Raw genomic sequence first — 20,744 nt, forward strand, 5'->3', positions numbered from 1 at the left:
AACGTAAGGGTAAGAGAGATGTGTGGAAATAAAAAGAGCGTGGTTGAGAGAGCAGAAGAGGGTGTTTTGAAGTGGTTTGGGCACATGGAGAGGATGAGTGAGGAAAGATTGACCAAGAGGATATATGTGTCGGAGGTGGAGGGAACGAGGAGAAGAGGGAGACCAAATTGGAGGTGGAAAGATGGAGTGAAAAAGATTTTGTGTGATCGGGGCCTGAACATGCAGGAGGGTGAAAGAAGGGCAAGGAATAGAGTGAATTGGAGCGATGTGGTATACTGGGGTTGACGTGCTGTCAGTGGATTGAATCAAGGCATGTGAAGCGTCTGGGGTAAACCATGGAAGGCTGTGTAGGTATGTATATTTGCGTGTGTGGACGTATGTATATACATGTGTATGGGGGGGTTTGGGCCATTTCTTTCGTCTGTTTCCTTGCGCTACCTTGCAAACGCGGGAGAAAGCGACAAAGTATAAAAAAAAAAAAAAAAATATATATATATATATATATGGAGTGAAAAAGATTTTGTGTGATCGGGGCCTGAACATGCAGGAGGGTGAAAGGAGGGCAAGGAATAGAGTGAATTGGAGTGATGTGGTATACCGGGGTTGACGTGCTGTCAGTGGATTGAATCAAGGCATGTGAAGCATCTGGGGTAAACCATGGAAAGCTGTGTAGGTATGTATATTTGCGTGTGTGGACGTATGTATATACATGTGTATGGGGGGGTTAGGCCATTTCTTTTGTTTGTTTCCTTGTGCTACCTCGCAAATGCGGGAGACAGTGACAAAGTATAATAAAAAAATAAATAATAATATATATCTTTTTTGTTTATCATTATCATACCTGTCACTGTCTCCTGCATTAGTGAGGTAAAGCAAGGAAACAGATGAAAGAATGGCCCAACCCACCCACATATACATGTATAAACATAAACATTCACACACGCACATATACATACCTATACATTTCAACGTATACATACATATACATACACAGATATACATATATACACATGTACACATTCATACTTGCTGCCTTCATCCATTCCTGTCGCCGCCCCGCCACACATGAAGTGGCACCCCTCTCCCCCTGCATGCGGGGCATAATATATGTGGGGATAGGGGAGAAAGAATACTTCCCACGTATTCCCTGTGTGTTGTAGAAGGCAACTAAAAGGGGAGGGAGCGTGTGGCTGGAAATCCTCCCCTCTCAATCTTTTTTTTAATTTTCCAAAAGAAGGAACAGAGAAGGGGGCCAGGTGAATGTATTACCTCAAAGGCCCAGTCCTCTGTTCTTAACACTACCTCGCTAATGCGGGAAATGGCGAATAGTATAAATATATATATATATTATCCCTGGGGATAGGGGAGAAAGAATACTTCCCATGCATTCCTCACGTGTTGTAGAAGGCGACTAAAGGGGACGGGAGAGGGGGCTAGAAACCCTCCCCTTGTATTCTAACTTTCTAAAAGGGGAAACAGAAGAAGGAATCACGCGCTACCTTGCTAGCGCAGGAGACAGCGAAAAAGTATAATAAAATATACATGGGGCTGGAAATCCTCCCCTCTCATTTCTTTTTCAATTTTCCAAAACAAGGAACAGAGAAGGGGGCCAGGTGAGGATGTTCCCTCAAAAGGCCCAGTCCTCTGTTCTTAACGCTACCTCGCTAACACGAGCAATGGCGAATAGTATGAAAGATATATATATATCCCTGGGGATAGGAGAGATAGAATACTTCCCACATTTTCCCTGCATGTCGTAGAAGGCGACTAAAAGGGGAGGAAGCAGGGGGCTGGAAATCCTTCCATCTCATTTTCTTAAATTTCCAAAAGGGGAGCAGAGAAGGGGGCTAAGTGAGGATATTCCCTCAAAGGCTCAGTCTGCTTTTTTTTTTCATTCATTTCAAGCTAGAAGTTTCAGTTTTCTAAATTGTTTCTTACATTTCTCATATGTATATACATGTATGTGTGCGTGTGTGTATATGTGCGTATGTATGTGTATGTGTGTGTATGTGTATATGTATATATATATGTATATTATCCCTGGGGATAGGGGTGAAAGAATACTTCCCACGTATTCCTCGCGTGTCGTGGAAAGCGACTAGAGGGGACGGGAGCGGGGGGCCAGAAATCCTCCCCTCCTTGTATTAACTTTCTAAAATGGGAAACAGAAGAAGGAGTCACGCGGGGAGTGCTCATCCTCCTCGAAGGCTCAGAGTGGGGTGCCTAAATGTGTGTGGATGTAACCAAGATGTGAAAAAAGGAGAGATAGGTAGTATGTTTGAGGAAAGGAACCTGGATGTTTTGGCTCTGAGTGAAACGAAGCTCAAGGGTAAAGGGGAAGAGTGGTTTGGGAATGTCTGGGGAGTAAAGTCAGGGGTTAGTGAGAGGACAAGAGCAAGGGAAGGAGTAGCAATACTCCTGAAACAGGAGTTGTGGGAGTATGTGATAGAGTGTAAGAAAGTAAATTCTCGATTAATATGGGTAAAACTGAAAGTTGATGGAGAGAGGTGGGTGATTATTGGTGCATATGCACCTGGGCATGAGAAGAAAGATCAAGAGAGGCAAGTGTTTTGGGAGCAGCTGAATGAGTGTGTTAGTGGTTTTGATGCACGAGACCGGGTCATAGTGATGGGTGATTTGAATGCAAAGGTGAGTGATGTGGCAGTTGAGGGAATAATTGGTATACATGGGGTGTTCAGTGTTGTAAATGGAAATGGTGAAGAGCTTGTAGATTTATGTGCTGAAAAAGGACTGATGATTGGGAATACCTGGTTTAAAAAGCGAGATATACATAAGTATACTTATGTAAGTAGGAGAGATGGCCAGAGAGCGTTATTGGATTACGTGTTAATTGACAGGCGTGCGAAAGAGAGACTTTTGGATGTTAATGTGCTGAGAGGTGCAACTGGAGGGATGTCTGATCATTATCTTGTGGAGGCTAAGGTGAAGATTTGTATGGGTTTTCAGAAAAGAAGAGTGAATGTTGGGGTGAAGAGGGTGGTGAGAGTAAGTGAGCTTGAGAAGGAGACCTGTGTGAGGAAGTACCAGGAGAGACTGAGTACAGAATGGAAAAAGGTGAGAACAATGGAAGTAAGGGGAGTGGGGGAGGAATGGGATATATTTAGGGAATCAGTGATGGATTGCGCAAAAGATGCTTGTGGCATGAGAAGAGTGGGAGGTGGGTTGATTAGAAAGGGTAGTGAGTGGTGGGATGAAGAAGTAAGAGTATTAGTGAAAGAGAAGAGAGAGGCATTTGGACGATTTTTGCAGGGAAAAAATGCAATTGAGTGGGAGATGTATAAAAGAAAGAGACAGGAGGTCAAGAGAAAGGTGCAAGAGGTGAAAAAGAGGGCAAATGAGAGTTGGGGTGAGAGAGTATCATTAAATTTTAGGGAGAATAAAAAGATGTTCTGGAAGGAGGTAAATAAAGTGCGTAAGACAAGGGAGCAAATGGGAACTTCAGTGAAGGGCGCAAATGGGGAGGTGAAAACAAGTAGTGGTGATGTGAGAAGGAGATGGAGTGAGTATTTTGAAGGTTTGTTGAATGTGTTTGATGATAGAGTGGCAGATATAGGGTGTTTTGGTCGAGGTGGTGTGCAAAGTGAGAGGGTTAGGGAAAATGATTTGGTAAACAGAGAAGAGGTAGTGAAAGCTTTGCGGAAGATGAAAGCCGGCAAGGCAGCAGGTTTGGATGGTATTGCAGTGGAATTTATTAAAAAAGGGGGTGACTGTATTGTTGACTGGTTGGTAGGGTTATTTAATGTATGTATGACTCATGGTGAGGTGTCTGAGGATTGGCGGAATGCGTGCATAGTGCCATTGTACAAAGGCAAAGGGGATAAGAGTGAGTGCTCAAATTACAGAGGTATAAGTTTGTTGAGTATTCCTGGTAAATTATATGGGAGGGTATTGATTGAGAGGGTGAAGGCATGTACAGAGCATCAGATTGGGGAAGAGCAGTGTGGTTTCAGAAGTGGTAGAGGATGTGTGGATCAGGTGTTTGCTTTGAAGAATGTATGTGAGAAATACTTAGAAAAGCAAATGGATTTGTATGTAGCATTTATGGATCTGGAGAAGGCATATGATAGAGTTGATAGAGATGCTCTGTGGAAGGTATTAAGAATATATGGTGTGGGAGGAAAGTTGTTAGAAGCAGTGAAAAGTTTTTATCGAGGATGTAAGGCATGTGTACGTGTAGGAAGAGAGGAAAGTGATTGGTTCTCAGTGAATGTAGGTTTGCGGCAGGGGTGTGTGATGTCTCCATGGTTGTTTAATTTGTTTATGGATGGGATTGTTAGGGAGGTAAATGCAAGAGTTTTGGAAAGAGGGGCAAGTATGAAGTCTGTTGGGGATGAGAGAGCTTGGGAAGTGAGTCAGTTGTTGTTCGCTGATGATACAGCGCTGGTGGCTGATTCATGTGAGAAACTGCAGAAGCTGGTGACTGAGTTTGGAAAAGTGTGTGGAAGAAGAAAGTTAAGAGTAAATGTGAATAAGAGCAAGGTTATTAGGTACAGTAGGGTTGAGGGTCAAGTCAATTGGGAGGTGAGTTTGAATGGAGAAAAACTGGAGGAAGTGAAGTGTTTTAGATATCTGGGAGTGGATCTGGCAGCGGATGGAACCATGGAAGCGGAAGTGGATCATAGGGTGGGGGAGGGGGCGAAAATTCTGGGGGCCTTGAAGAATGTGTGGAAGTCGAGAACATTATCTCGGAAAGCAAAAATGGGTATGTTTGAAGGAATAGTGGTTCCAACAATGTTGTATGGTTGCGAGGCGTGGGCTATGGATAGAGTTGTGCGCAGGAGGATGGATGTGCTGGAAATGAGATGTTTGAGGACAATGTGTGTGTGAGGTGGTTTGATCGAGTGAGTAACGTAAGGGTAAGAGAGATGTGTGGAAATGAAAAGAGCTTGGTTGAGAGAGCAGAAGAGGGTGTTTTGAAGTGGTTTGGGCACATGGAGAGGATGAGTGAGGAAAGATTGACCAAGAAGATATATGTGTCGGAGGTGGAGGGAACAAGGAGAAGAGGGAGACCAAATTGGAGGTGGAAAGATGGAGTGAAAAAGATTTTGTGTGATCGGGGCCTGAACATGCAGGAGGGTGAAAGGAGGGCAAGGAATAGAGTGAATTGGAGCGATGTGGTATACCGGGGTTGACGTGCTGTCAGTGGATTGAATCAAGGCATGTGAAGCGTCTGGGGTAAACCATGGAAAGCTGTGTAGGTATGTATATTTGCGTGTGTGGACGTATGTATATACATGTGCATGGGGGGGGGGGCCATTTCTTTCGTCTGTTTCCTTGCGCTACCTCACAAATGCGGGAGACAGCGACAAAGTATAATAAATATATAATAGATAAAAATGAATATATATATATTTTTTTTTTTTTGCTTTGTCGCTGTCTCCCGCGTTTGCGAGGTAGTGCAAGGAAACAGACGAAAGAAATGGCCCAACCCATCCCCATACACATGTATATACATACTTCCACACACGCAAATATACATACCTACACAGCTTTCTATGGTTTACCCCAGATGCTTCACATGCCTTGATTCAATCCACTGACAGCACGTCAACCCCGGTATACCACATCGCTCCAATTCACTCTATTCCTTGCCCTCCTTTCACCCTCCTGCATGTTCAGGCCCTGATCACACAAAATCTTTTTCACTCCATCTTTCCACCTCCAATTTGGTCTCCCTCTTCTCCTCGTTCCCTCCACCTCTGACACATATATCCTCTTGGTCAATCTTTCCTCACTCATTCTCTCCATGTGACCAAACCATTTCAAAACACCCTCTTCTGCTCTCTCAACCACGCTCTTTTTATTTCCACACATCTCTCTTACCCTTACGTTACTTACTCGATCAAACCACCTCACACCACACATTGTCCTCAAACATCTCATTTCCAGCACATCCATCCTCCTGCGCACAACTCTATCCATAGTCCACGCCTCGCAACCATACAACATTGTTGGAACCACTATTCCTTCAAACATACCCATTTTTGCTTTCCGAGATAATGTTCTCGACTTCCACACATTCTTCAAGGCTCCCAGAATTTTCGCCCCCTCCCCCACCCTATGATCCACTTCTGCTTCCATGTTTCCATCCGCTGCCAGATCCACTCCCAGATATCTAAAACACTTCACTTCCTCCAGTTTTTCTCCATTCAAACTCACCTCCCAATTGACTTGACCCTCAACCCTACTGTACCTAATAACCTTGCTCTTATTCACATTTACTCTAAACTTTCTTCTTTCACACACTTTACCAAACTCAGTCACCAGCTTCTGCAGTTTCTCACATGAATCAGCCACCAGCGCTGTATCATCAGCGAACAACAACTGACTCACTTCCCAAGCTCTCTCATCCCCAACAGACTTCATACTTGCCCCTCTTTCCAAAACTCTTGCATTCACCTCCCTAACAACCCCATCCATAAACAAATTAAACAACCATGGAGACATCACACACCCCTGCCGCAAACCTACATTCACTGAGAACCAATCACTTTCCTCTCTTCCTACACGTACACATGCCTTACATCCTCAATAAAAACTTTTCACTGCTTCTAACAACTTGCCTCCCACGCCATATATTCTTAATACCTTCCACAGAGCATCTCTATCAACTCTATCATATGCCTTCTCCAGATCCATAAATGCTACATACAAATCCATTTGCTTTTCTAAGTATTTCTCACATACATTCTTCAAAGCAAACACCTGATCCACACATCCTCTACCACTTCTGAAACCACACTGCTCTTCCCCAATCTGATGCTCTGTACATGCCTTCACCCTCTCAATCAATACCCTCCCATATAATTTGCCATATAATATATATATATATATATATATTTCCTTCTTTCATACCATTCGCCACTTCCCACGTTAGCGAGGCAGTGCCAAGAACGGAGGACTGGACCCCTGAGGGAACATTCTCACCTGGCCCCATTCTCTGTTGCTTCTTTTGGAAAATTAAGAAAAAGAAAAACAAGAGGGGGAGGATTTCCAGCCTCCCCCCCCCCTTCTCGTTTAGTCGCCTTCTACAACACGCAGGGAATACGTGGGAAGTATTCTTTCTCCCCTATCCCCAGGGATAACACATGTATATACCCCTAAATATTTTTTCTTCTTTTTGATTGATACCAGCCACTCACCACTTTTCTCTCTGTCAAGGTATAAATATGCAGACATCTAGTCTTCCATATGCAGAAATGCAATAGGATTCTTGGGTTGGATGGCCACAAATGGTCCTGGAGAACATGTAGTCATTGATGAATGCTTAGGCAAAGCCCAGTATATTGAAATTCTTGAAGAGTTTATGATACCCTTTGTTTGGGCACTGCTAATACCTCACCTGCTACCAGTCTACTTTACATTGCTGTGAACATCTCCACTGTGCACAGTGCCTTCATTGTAAGACTCTGGTTCCAACAAAATATCAGCATCGCTTGCATCCATGGGCCAACAAAATCACTTGAATTCCAACTTGAATTTGTGGGCATATATGACGAAGAAGAGCTTATGATACCCTTTGTTTGGGCACTGCTAATACCTCACCCTTTACCAGTCTACTTTACATTGCTGTGAACATCACTGTGCACAGTGCCTTCATTGTAAGACTCTGGTTCCAACAACATGTCACCATCGTTTGCATCAATGGGCCAACAAAATCATTTGAATCCCAACTTGAATTTGTGGGCATGTATGACGAAGAAGTGGGACCCCACCCCAAAAAAAAAATCATAGTCAAGTCATGTAACGTCCTTCATTTATGAACATACAGGGACTTAAGTCACATAAAACAAATAGAATTCCATTTACAAGTGGCTTGCCAAACAAATCAAATGCAGTATTTGCAGCCTTTACTAAAATTCAAACTAAAGACCATATGAATAGTGAGGGATGTATCCCAAATTACAACTTGTGCAGATGCAGCAGACCTAGATCTTGTAGAGGAGTTGGACTGTAAATATTAGTTACTCTTATAAAAACTGAACTTCTGAACTGAAATGATGTCGTAGAAGCACTTGATTTATAGACCACCAGATGCAGAATCTCAAGAATTTATGGAACAAATATGAAATATTGAATCGTGTCTTGAGTGTTTTTGGAAACCTAGCCCCTAATTTACTTGTAATAAGAGACTTCAACTTACCACACATTGAATAACTTCATAGTTGAAAATGCCAACACTGGAAGGAGCTCAGGTGAACACCTGCAAAAAAAGAATTATTCAGACTATGTGAAAAGTTCTCCCTCAGCAAATGGTTAACAAATTCAACCAGAGGAAATAACATTACAAGTAACGTGTGACTTTACTATCTCAGACACCATATACTTTCATGACATTGTCATCAAAGTAAAAACAAGTTTGGAGGGTAAACTGCCAATGCAGAACACTTAACAGAGGTATTTTCTGTAATTTAGAAGTTTTAATAGTAAATAGATAAAGTGGGAAGATGTGATCAAAGTGACGTCTGTGACACATTGGGAAACCTCGAAAGTACCAAAACAGAGGAGGAATGCATAAATGACATGACCACTTTGCTAGTCCAAACATGCAGTGGACATGTGCCAGCAAGAAGAAAGCACAAGAGGTCTAGGTTAGAACAAGAAAGGTGAGCACTTTACGGGAAGCAAAAAAGAATTGCAGACCTACTGAAGAGGCCACAGCTCACTGGAAAAAGAAAGAAGACCTATCAAGTGAATTATAGGACGTAGACCATAAAGTAAATATGTCATATGAAACACAAGAAAAAGAAGTTAAAGCCATTAGTGACAAGAAATAACCCAAAATACTTTTTTCAGTGTAATAAAAATACAGGACCACAAACTCCATTAGACCACTTAAAACAGAGGACAGTATTTTTACAAATGACTGCCAGATGAGTGAAACTAAAAGGGCAAAATCAATTGGTATTTATCTATCTATATCTGTGATGCCTCCCATAACTGGAAAGGCCTTGGCAAGAGTTTACTCACATACCTGTCTCTACATACTTCCCCTTACATACAAAATTCCTAGCTTTCTTTGCCCATTTCTCTCCCCCCAGTGCTCTTTCACCATTTTGTCTTGTCAAAGTTGGTTTTCCTTACACACCAAGCCTTTTAATCATATTGTTATACATTCTCCTTATAAACTCCCCATGTTGCTTTCTTTCTACCGCAAAATATTGTGGTTCACCTGGTCTACCGTCCTGCAATTCATTCCCTCTACATTCCTTGACATACCAAATCTCTCATTCATCCCCATTATTTTCTTCATTCCATCTATACTGCATGCTCCTCTCAAATAACTCATTTTCACAGTCTGGATTCTTGAACTTTGTCACTCATCTTGTGTCCATGTTTTGGCAGCACAGGTCAGGAGGACTGTGCTGTCCCTAAATCCTTTTTTTCTCTTCCATTCTTATACCTTTATCATTAATTATTCAGTTGTACTTATTCTGCTCTTTCCTTACAAGATAGTTCCCAAATACTTAAATTCAGGAAGCCAAAAACCACATTAAAGATAAATGACCCAGCAGACTTCCTTCTGAAGAACAATTCCCCAGGTGTACACATAGCAGATATCACCACTTCATCACAAGATTTCAAGAGGGCCATTGAGAACATGCCCATGCTCTCAGCCCCAGGCTTGGACTCATTTCAACACAGTCTGAAACTGACTGATATCAGATATCACCACTTCAACACAAGATTTTGAGAGGGCATTGAGAGCATGCCCATGCACTCAGCCCCAAGCCTGGACTCTTTGTATTCAGTCTTCTTGAAGAAATGCAAGAAACTTTTAGCATGTGCACTTAATGAACTCTGAAGAAAAAGTCTAGATTTTGGCGTCATTCCTAAGAGCTTGAAACCGACTCACATGGCCCCATTCCATAAAGATGGAAGCAAGTCAGGCCAAAAAACTATCAACTATTAGCTCTAATATCGCATATCATAAAAATCTTTGAAAGAATCCTGAGGCAAGCTGGAAGAATTCATGGAAGTGAACAATCTACAGAGTCTTTAACTGGGCAACTAAGAGAATATGCTTTTCAATGGAGATGTTCCAAGTCCTGTGGTATGGGAAAAATGAAGAAATCAAAAACAACACAATATCAGACAGACACAGGTGTGCTCATAAACCATTTGAATAACTTGAAAGACCTTAGAGTTATAATGTCAATGACCTTTAGCGAACACAACAAAACAATGGTTGCTTCATGCAGAAGTATGGCAGGAAGGATCTTGTAGACCTTCAAGACAAGAAGAGACAGCAATGTTGATATTATTCAGTGCTAATTCTTTCATAGATTGAATATTGTTGTGTCCTAACATCAACCTACAAGGCAGGCAACATTGCAGAATTAGAAATGTTCCAAGGACTTTCACAACCCATGTTAATGTGGGAAAGAACCTAGATTATTGGGAACAGCGGAGATCTCTGAGGCTATACTTACTAGAGTGCAGATGGGAGAGGTATATTATCTGTACCTGGAAAATCCTAGAAGGTATGGTTTCCAACTTATAATCCGAAATAACAAGGCATGGAAGGCTTTGTAAAATACTGCATCTGAAGTACAGATGCAAAGTGTGATATGCACAAAAAGAGAGAACACTGTGCAACCAAGACAATATGCTTTTCAATGGAGATGTTCCAAGACCTGTGGTATGGGAAAAATGAAGAATTAGAAAACAACATAGAATATTAGACAAACAAAGGTGCTCTCATAAACTATTCAAATAATTTGAAAGACCTAAGAGTTATAATGTCAATGACCTTTAGCGAACACAACAGAACAATGGTTGTCTCATGCAGAAGTATGGCAGGAAGGCTCTTACAGACCTTCAAGATGAGAAGAGACAGCAATGTTGATATTATTCAGAGTGCTAATTCTTTCATAGATTGAATATTGTTTTGTCCTAACATCAGTCTACAAGGCAGGTGACATTGCAGAATTAGAAAGTGTTCCAAGGTCTTTCACAACTCATATTAATGTGGGAAAGGACCTAGGTTATTGGGAACAGCTGAAATCTCTGAGGCCATACTTCCTAGAGTGCAGACAGGAGAGGTATATCATCTGTACGTAGAAAATCCTAGAAGGTATGGTTTCCAACTTATAATCAGAAATAACATCCTACTGGCACAACAAGGTGTGGAAGGCTTTGTGAAATCAAAAAATCAAAAGTGAAAATACTACCTCTGAAATGCAAAGTGCGATATGCACAATAAGAGCATATGGGGCCCAAGACTCTTCAACACCTTGCTGGCTACTATCAGAATCAGGATGCCATGCACAGTAGAGAAGTTCAAGAATGCACTGGACAAGTAACTGCAAAGTGTACCATATCAGCCAGGCTGTGAGGGGCTATGTAGGTATGGGCCCAGAGCGGGCTGTAGGGTGAAGACATCTGAAGACTGCGCTGGGTATGCAAGATGTGTTAAGTAAAAGCAACTTGACATCTCATGCTGTGCTTATTTGGAAAAACTTGCAGCCGAAACGGGAAATGATAAATATATGTGAAAGCCTGGCAGAATCAATGCTTCAAAGTTTAGAGGAAGTATTAGACAACAGGAGATCATATAGTAAATGCTAGTAAATCTGTACAATTGCGTTTAAATTCAAGTTTCCATTAATGGCATTCATGCTTAAAATTTATTCAATTACTTTTAGCAGATTATTGCAAAATCAGTATTTAATTATCAAGTCAAATGACAAATGTATGTGAAAGCCTCGTAGAATCAATGCCCTTTTAAAAGGTTAAAAAAAAGTAATAGATGACAGGGGATCATTTTGTAAATATCAATATCTGTTCAATTAGGTTTAAAAAATATATGACATTCATACTCTAAATTAATTTCGTCACTATTAGGAGACTGTTGCAAGATCAGTATTTAATCATTATTAATTATTCATTCATAAAACAGTTCTTTGAGCTTTAGATAGGCAGTGGGCTTAAACATTTATTGTTACTGTCTTTCCCTAGTATAATAAGAAACTTTATTGTCAAATATGCTCTGAAGGTATTGCATTATTTTAGCACCAAGGAATGAAATTAATACATATATTGAAATCCCATTTGTTACCCAGGAAGAAGGCTAAATTGTCAACTTCAATAAATGTATATTCAATTGATAATTATTCTAGAGCCTTCCATGTTGTTCTAAAACTTAAACTAACTAAGGAAATGAGCTATATGCAGCATATTCTATTCATAGGATTGTTACCAGCTTGTTTTGCTGTATCAATTCAGGCCAGCTGTCCTTTTTGTCTGCGCACATCTTTGTGTTTAGAGCATGGGATTGGGATATAGCTCTTTTACCTTTTCTTCCCATCTGGAAGGCTTTTACCTTCAAAAGTATGAGGGTATGCTAGAAAAAGGTTAGGCTGTGAGAAATTTGGGTCAGGAGCTTGTAAATATGCAACCTTCCTACATTGGTGACCACATGTTGGGTCTGCTTGACTTCCACCCAGACACCACCCTTAAGGTGTAGTTGCTGTTTGGATGACTCATACTGAAAATAGTTACATCACTGCACTGGTTCATTGTATAATGGTACCTGGATGTTCTGGAGTTTGAGTGAAATTTTTTGGAGCTGGGGTAAAATGATTTGAAAAGGATTGTGGATGAAGTCAGAGGTTATTGTCAGAACTAGAGCAAAGGAAGAGATTACACTTTTGATTTATATTCAGCTGTAGGAATCTGTTAAAGAATGTAAGGAATTGAGTTCAAGGTTGATGTGGATGAGAATGAGTGAAGGCTACAAGAGATGGGTGATTGTCATGGCTTATATATCCAGTACTGACAGGAGTGAAAAAGAAATGGGTGCTTTGTGATAGGTGATGAATGAGTGCTTTGTTAATTTTGATGCAAGTTATCAAATCGAGTTGGTAGGGGATCTGAATGTAAGAGTGTGTGATGTAGCAGATTTGGTGATAACTGAGGAGGGGAGTGTACCTGGAGTAAATGTAAATGGGGAAAAGTTTGTTAACTTTTGAGCTGAAAAAAGTTGATGTTGGGAAATACTTTGTTTGAAAAAGGTTAATAGAAAAGTCTACATTAGTGGGCAAAGTTTGGGATCACCAGGCCTTATGGTAGTATTTGCTGATTTACAGATGTGCAAAGGATAGATTGTTAGATGTGAACATACAAGCTGAGAGGGGCAGCAGACTGAATGTTTAATAATTTCTTGGTGGAGGCAGCAGACTGGGTTTATGATCATTTCTTGGTGGAGGCAAGTGGGAAAGTGTATAGTGGTTTTAGGTAAAGAGGAAATGACGTGCATGAAAGAAGTGGTGAAAGTGATTGAGCTTGAAAAATAGGCTTGTGTACAGAGATACCTAGAGAGTTTGAGTGAAAAGTGGCATATGGTGAGAATATATGAAATGAGGAGTGGGTAAGGAGTGGAAGATATTTAGGGAAATATTTACATGTGTGCATGAAGTATGTGGTATGTGGAAGGTGTTGGGTAGGCATTTGAGAAAAGTTAATGGATGGTGGGGTTGAGGTAGTTATATTGCAAAGGAAAGAGAAAAGAGAGATGTTTGGATGGTACTTGCAGTGAAGGGGTGTGTGATTTGGAGATGTACAAGAGAAAGTGCCAGGTGATATGAGAAAGGTATTGAAGTTGAAAATGAGGGTGAATGAGAGACAGGGAGATTATCAGTGAACTTAAGGAAGAATATGGACATGTTTTGGAAGGTGAATAGTGTAAGGAGAACAAATAGGAGTGATAGTTAGAGTAGCTAAAGGGGAAGTGATAACAGGGAAAGAAGGGGTGAAAAAGAGATGGTTAGCATTTTATAGTACTTTTAAATGTGTTAAATGATAAGTGAGCAGATTTGCTGTGTCTTGGTTGAGATGATATATGGTGCAAGAGAGTCCTGGTGAATGGATTAGGGAAATGAAAGGAGATAGTAGAATCCCTGCATATGATGAAGCATGGCAAGGAATTAGGAGTGGATGGGGCTGCAACTGAGTTTTTCAAGGAAGTAAGTGACTGTTGTTTATTGGTTAGTCAGGCTATTCTATGTTTGTATAGTCCAAGATAAGGTGCCCAACAACTGACAAAATGTACATGTTGTGCCTTATATGAAGGCAAGGGGAACAGAACTGAAAGCTTGAAATACATATGTATGAATTTTATGAATATTCTTAGTAAGGTGTATGGGAGAATAGTAATTGAAAGGATGATGGCATGCACAGAACATTTAGTTGGGGTTGGCAGGGAGCATTAAGGCTTCATGAGTGGTTGAGGAAGTGTGAACCAGGTGCTTGTACTGAAATATTTGTTTGAGAAATACTTGGAGGAAGAGAGGAATTTGTATGTAGCGTTTCTGAACATGGAGAAAGCATATGGTAGGGAAACTACTTTGAATATATGGTATGGGAGGAAAGATACTCCATGAAATGAGGGGTTTATGCTAGAAGAGAGGTGTTTTGTGTAGATAGAAAGCAAGGAGTTTGAGTGGTTCCAGGCAAAGGTGGATCATTATTAGGGATGTGTGATGGCACCATGGCTGTTTAATCAATTATGGATGGAATGATAAGGTAGGTAAATGCAAGGGTTTTGAAATTTGGGTTGGATCTTCAGTAAAGTATGATGGGGAGGCCTGGGAGGTGATCCTTTGCTGTGTGCAGAAAACACAGCTCCTGAAGCTGGTATGTGAGCATGGGACAGACTATGAGATGAAGTTAGGAGTTGATATGAACAGAAGTATGGTAATGAGGTCTAGTTGTGGGTGAGACAGGATGGTGAGTGTGAGTTTGAATTGGAAGGACCTGGAGGAAGTGAAGATGCCTCCTCATCCCAATAAAAAGAACTATGACAGAACATACTCACTGAAATTATCCGATGAACATTAAACAACTGCTGTAACAAACCAACTTTATACACCACCCCACCAGACATAAACCTATTGGGATCATCAGAATAGAGTTGTCTTGACAAGAACATAGCCTCTTCTAGACTGTGATAAGATTTAGTGCAAAATTCTGTGGTTCTGGGTGGGGATGGAAACCATTTTGCAACATACTAAACATAAATTCTTACTTTGTATCATTGTTTCATTTAGGTTTGGAAGCCTTGGTAAATGTCAGTCTGAGAGGTTAGGTTGAACCCTTATGGCTTGGCTTAGGTTCCTCTCCATGATCTGGGACCATGGCAATAATTTTGAAATTCAAGGTTATAAGATTATCAATAGTTTAATGAAGTGGGCTTTTTCATAATATTTTTGTCTTTAATTCAACTTGTAATATTTCAGGCTTGGTGTAGAGCCAGGATTCTCAGTTGGATTTCCATCCAATGAGTTGGGTACCTCTGATTCACAGGAACCCATCTTTGATGACCACAGGCCAGATCTGCGTGACCATAATGAGGGTTTAGATGATTATGAGCGTGGAGTTACTGAATGTAAGAACTTATTATAATTATTATATGAACCTTTGTGTGTATATATATATATATATATATATATATATATATATATATATATATATATATATATATATATATATATATCTGTTTCCCATTTTAGAAAGTTAAAAAAAATACGAGGGGAGGATTTCTGGCCCCCCACTCCTGTCCCCTCTAGTCGCTTTCTACGACATGCGAGGAATGCGTGGGAAGTATTCTTTCACCCCTATCCCCAGGGATAATATATATATATATATATATATACACACACACACACACATACACATATACACACACACACACATACATATATATACATATGAAAAATGTAAGAAACAATTTAGAAAACTGAAACTTCTAGCTTGAAATGAAATGAAAAAAATGGATGTCACATAATGGTTCAACCTCTGGCTATGGAAAAAGGAAATGTATAATTTATTTACACAAACGTCAGTAGTAGTTCTCATCAATTTGACCACTGTATCAATAAGCTTCAATGTCTAAGCTACATTTTTTCCAATTTCACTATTTTCTTGTCAAAGCACCATGTATGAAAACTACCACTCCAGTAACACAACTATAAACACTTACTTCCCCTTTAAAAAAGTTCTGGGGAAGTCTGTCTCGATACACTGCGGGACACTCTACCACCTGGCGAGGTTTGTGTTGCAATGGTTCTTGATTCACAAACGTAGTAGCATCACTGGTGGGCCAAGGTAGTACCGGATTAGAGGTACAACCTGTATTTCACTTAAGAAAATTACAGGGATCATGACACTTTTTGTATGCATCAAAGATAGAGTGAATTGGAGCGATGTGGTATACCAGGTTGACGTGCTGTCAGTGGATTGAATCAAGGCATGTGAAGCGTCTGGGGTAAACCATGGAAAGCTGTGTAGGTATGTATATTTGCGTGTGTGGACGTATGTATATACATGTGTATGGGGGTGGGTTGGGCCATTTCTTTCGTCTGTTTCCTTGCGCTACCTCGCAAACGCGGGAGACAGCGACAAAGTATAAAAAAAAAAAAAAAATATATATATGCCATTGTACAAAGGCAAAGGGGATAAGAGTGAGTGCTCAAATTACAGAGGTATAAGTTTGTTGAGTATTCCTGGTAAATTATATGGGAGGGTATTGATTGAGAGGGTGAAGGCATGTACAGAGCATCAGATTGGGGAAGAGCAGTGCGGTTTCAGAAGTGGTAGAGGATGTGTGGATCAGGTGTTTGCTTTGAAGAATGTATGTGAGAAATACTTAGAAAAGCAAATGGATTTGTATGTAGCATTTATGGATCTGGAGAAGGCATATGATAGAGTTGATAGAGATGCTCTGTGGAAGGTATTAAGAATATATGGTGTGGGAGGCAAGTTGTTAGAAGCAGTGAAAAGTTTTTATCGAGGATGTAAGGCATGTGTACGTGTAGGAAGAGAGGAAAGTGATTGGTTCTCAGTGAATGTAGGTTTGCGGCAGGGGTGTGTGATGTCTCCATGGTTGTTTAATTTGTTTATGGATGGGGTTGTTAGGGAGGTAAATGCAAGAGTCCTGGAAAGAGGGGCAAGTATGAAGTCTGTTGGGGATGAGAGAGCTTGGGAAGTGAGTCAGTTGTTGTTCGCTGATGATACAGCGCTGGTGGCTGATTCATGTGAGAAACTGCAGAAGCTGGTGACTGAGTTTGGTAAAGTGTGTGGAAGAAGAAAGTTAAGAGTAAATGTGAATAAGAGCAAGGTTATTAGGTACAGTAGGGTTGAGGGTCAAGTCAATTGGGAGGTGAGTTTGAATGGAGAAAAACTGGAGGAAGTGAAGTGTTTTAGATATCTGGGAGTGGATCTGTCAGCGGATGGAACCATGGAAGCGGAAGTGGATCATAGGGTGGGGGAGGGGGCGAAAATTTTGGGAGCCTTGAAAAATGTGTGGAAGTCGAGAACATTATCTCGGAAAGCAAAAATGGGTATGTTTGAAGGAATAGTGGTTCCAACAATGTTGTATGGTTGCGAGGCGTGGGCTATGGATAGAGTTGTGCGCAGGAGGATGGATGTGCTGGAAATGAGATGTTTGAGGACAATGTGTGGTGTGAGGTGGTTTGATCGAGTAAGTAACGTAAGGGTAAGAGAGATGTGTGGAAATAAAAAGAGCGTGGTTGAGAGAGCAGAAGAGGGTGTTTTGAAATGGTTTGGGCACATGGAGAGAATGAGTGAGGAAAGATTGACCAAGAGGATATATGTGTCGGAGGTGGAGGGAACGAGGAGAAGAGGGAGACCAAATTGGAGGTGGAAAGATGGAGTGAAAAAGATTTTGTGTGATCGGGGCCTGAACATGCAGGAGGGTGAAAGGAGGGCAAGGAATAGAGTGAATTGGAGCGATGTGGTATACAGGGGTTGACGTGCTGTCAGTGGAGTGAATCAAGGCATGTGAAGCGTCTGGGGTAAACCATGGAAAGCTGTGTAGGTATGTATATTTGCGTGTGTGGACGTGTGTATGTACATGTGAATGGGGGGGTTGGGCCATTTCTTTCGTCTGTTTCCTTGCGCTACCTCGCAAACGCGGGAGACAGCGACAAAGTATAAAAAAAAAAAAAAAAAAATATTCCTTGCCCGCCTTTCACCCTCCTGCATGTTCAGGCCCCGATCACTCAAAATCTTTTTCACTCCATCTTTCCGCCTCCAATTTGGTCTCCCACTTTTCCTCGTTCCCTCCACCTCCGACACATATCCTCTTGGTCAATCTTTCCTCACTCATTCTCTCCATGTGCCCAAACCATTTCAAAACACCCTATTCCTATGAATCTACGGGGAAATGAAACACGACAAGCTGCCAAGCGCACGCCCGCGCAATAATCACATCATCAGGGGAAATAAGATAAAGAAATATAACAGGCTAAGTCTCTTCGTTGTATATATATATATATATATATATATATATATATATATATATATGTATATATATATATATATATATATATATATATATTTCTTTTCTTTCTTCCATACTATTCGCCATTTCCCACATTAGCGAGGTAGCGTTAAGAACAGAGGACTGGGCCTTTGAGGGAATATCCTCACCTGGTCCCCCTTCTCTGTTCCTTCTTTTGGAAAATTGAAAAAAAAAGAGAGGGGAGGATTTCCAGCCACCCGCTCCCTCCCCTTTTAGTCGCCTTCTACGACATGCAGGGAATACATGGGAAGTATTCTTTCTCTCCTATCCCCAGGGATAATATATATATATATATATATATATATGTTGAGGTGCCTGAGGATTGGCGGAATGCGTGCATAGTGCCATTGTACAAAGGCAAAGGAGATAAGAGTGAGTGCTCAAATTACAGAGGTATAAGTTTGTTGAGTATTCCTGGTAAAGTATATGGGAGGGTATTGATTGAGAGGGTGAAGGCATGTACAGAGCATCAGATTGGGGAAGAGCAGTGTGGTTTCAGAAGTGGTAGAGGATGTGTGGATCAGGTGTTTGCTTTGAAGAATGTATGTGAGAAATACTTAGAAAAGCAAATGGATTTGTATGTAGCATTTATGGATCTGGAGAAGGCATATGATAGAGTTGATAGAGATGCTCTTTGGAAGGTATTAAGAATATATGGTGTGGGAGGCAAGTTGTTCGAAGCAGTGAAAAGTTTTTATCGAGGATGTAAGGCATGTGTACGTGTAGGAAGAGAGGAAAGTGATTGGTTCTCAGTGAATGTAGGTTTGCGGCAGGGGTGTGTGATGTCTCCATGGTTGTTTGATTTGTTTATGGATGTGGTTGTTAGGGAGGTAAATGCAAGAGTTTTGGAAAGAGGGGCAAGTATGAAGTCTGTTGGGGATGAGAGAGCTTGGGAAGTGAGTCAGTTGTTGTTCACTGATGATACAGCACTGGTGGCTGATTCACGTGAGAAACTGCAGAAGCTGGTGACTGAGTTTGGTAAAGTGTGTGAAAGAAGAAAGTTAAGAGTAAATGTGAATAAGAGCAAGGTTATTAGGTACAGTAGGGTTGAGGGTCAAGTCAATTGGGAGGTAAGTTTGAATGGAGCAAAACTGGAGGAAGTAAAGTGTTTTAGATATCTGGGAGTGGATCTGGCAGCGGATGGAACCATGGAAGCGGAAGTGGATCATAGGGTGGGGGAGGGGGCGAAAATCCTGGGAGCCTTGAAGAATGTGTGGAAGTCGAGAACATTATCTCGGAAAGCAAAAATGGGTGTGTTTGAAGGAATAGTGGTTCCAACAATGTTGTATGGTTGCGAGGCGTGGGCTATGGATAGAGATGTGGGCAGGAGGATGGATGTGCTGGAAATGAGATGTTTGAGGACAATGTGTGGTGTGAGGTGGTTTGATCGGGTAAGTAACGTAAGGGTAAGAGAGATGTGTGGAAATAAAAAGAGCGTGGTTGAGAGAGCAGGAGAGGGTGTTTGAAATGGTTTGGGCACATGGAGAGAATGAGTGAGGAAAGATTGACCAAGAGGATATATGTGTCGGAGGTGGAGGGAACGAGAAGTGGGAGACCAAATTAGAGGTGGAAAGATGGAGTGAAAAAGATTTTGTGTGATCGGGGCCTGAACATGCAGGAGGGTGAAATGAGGGCAAGGAATAGAGTGAATTGGATCGATGTGGTATACCGGGGTTGACGTGCTGTCAGTGGATTGAATCAGGGCATGTGAAGCGTCTGGGGTAAACCATGGAAAGCTGTGTAGGTATGTGTATTTGTGTGTGTGGACGTATGTATGTACATGTGTATGGGGGTGGGTTGGGCCATTTCTTTTCTGTTTCCTTGCGCTACCTCGCAAACGCGGGACACAGCGACAAAAAATATATATATATATATATATATATATATATATTTATTTATTTTATAAATAAATAGGTATTATATTTATTTTTATTTATTTTGCTTTGTCGCTGTCTCCCGCATTTGCGAGGTAGCGCAAGGAAACAGATGAAAGAAATGGCACAACCCACCCCCATACACAATGTACACACACACACGCCCACACACGCAAATATACATACCTATACATCTCAATGTACACATATATATATATACACAGACAGACACATACATATATACCCATGCACACAATTCACACTGCCTGCCCCTATTAATTCCCATCGCCACCTCGCCACACATGGAATACCATCCCCCTCCCCCCTCATGTGTGCGAGGTAGCACTAGGAAAAGACAACAAAGGCCCCATTCGTTCACACTCAGTCTCCAGCTGTCACGCAATAATGCCCAAAACCACAGCTCCCTTTCCACATCCAGGCCCCACACAACTTTCCATGGTTTACCCCAGACGCTTCACATGCCCTGATTCAATCCACTGACAGCACGTCAACCCCGGTATACC

General features: G+C 41.2%; 1 protein-coding gene across 2 annotated transcripts in view; it reads left to right on the plus strand.

The window, feature by feature from the left end:
* Positions 1-20,744, plus strand: part of asrij (OCIA domain-containing protein asrij) — a 78,941-nt gene that overhangs the window by 35,805 nt on the left and 22,392 nt on the right. For both annotated transcript variants that reach the window (XM_071663427.1, XM_071663428.1), the window contains exon 4: positions 15,261-15,409. In XM_071663427.1, coding sequence (XP_071519528.1) covers positions 15,261-15,409 — 149 coding nt within the window. The remainder of the gene's footprint in view (positions 1-15,260; positions 15,410-20,744) is intronic.

The sequence above is a fragment of the Panulirus ornatus genome, chromosome 7 (genome assembly GCF_036320965.1).
Source record: "Panulirus ornatus isolate Po-2019 chromosome 7, ASM3632096v1, whole genome shotgun sequence".
Lineage (NCBI taxonomy): Eukaryota > Metazoa > Arthropoda > Malacostraca > Decapoda > Palinuridae > Panulirus > Panulirus ornatus.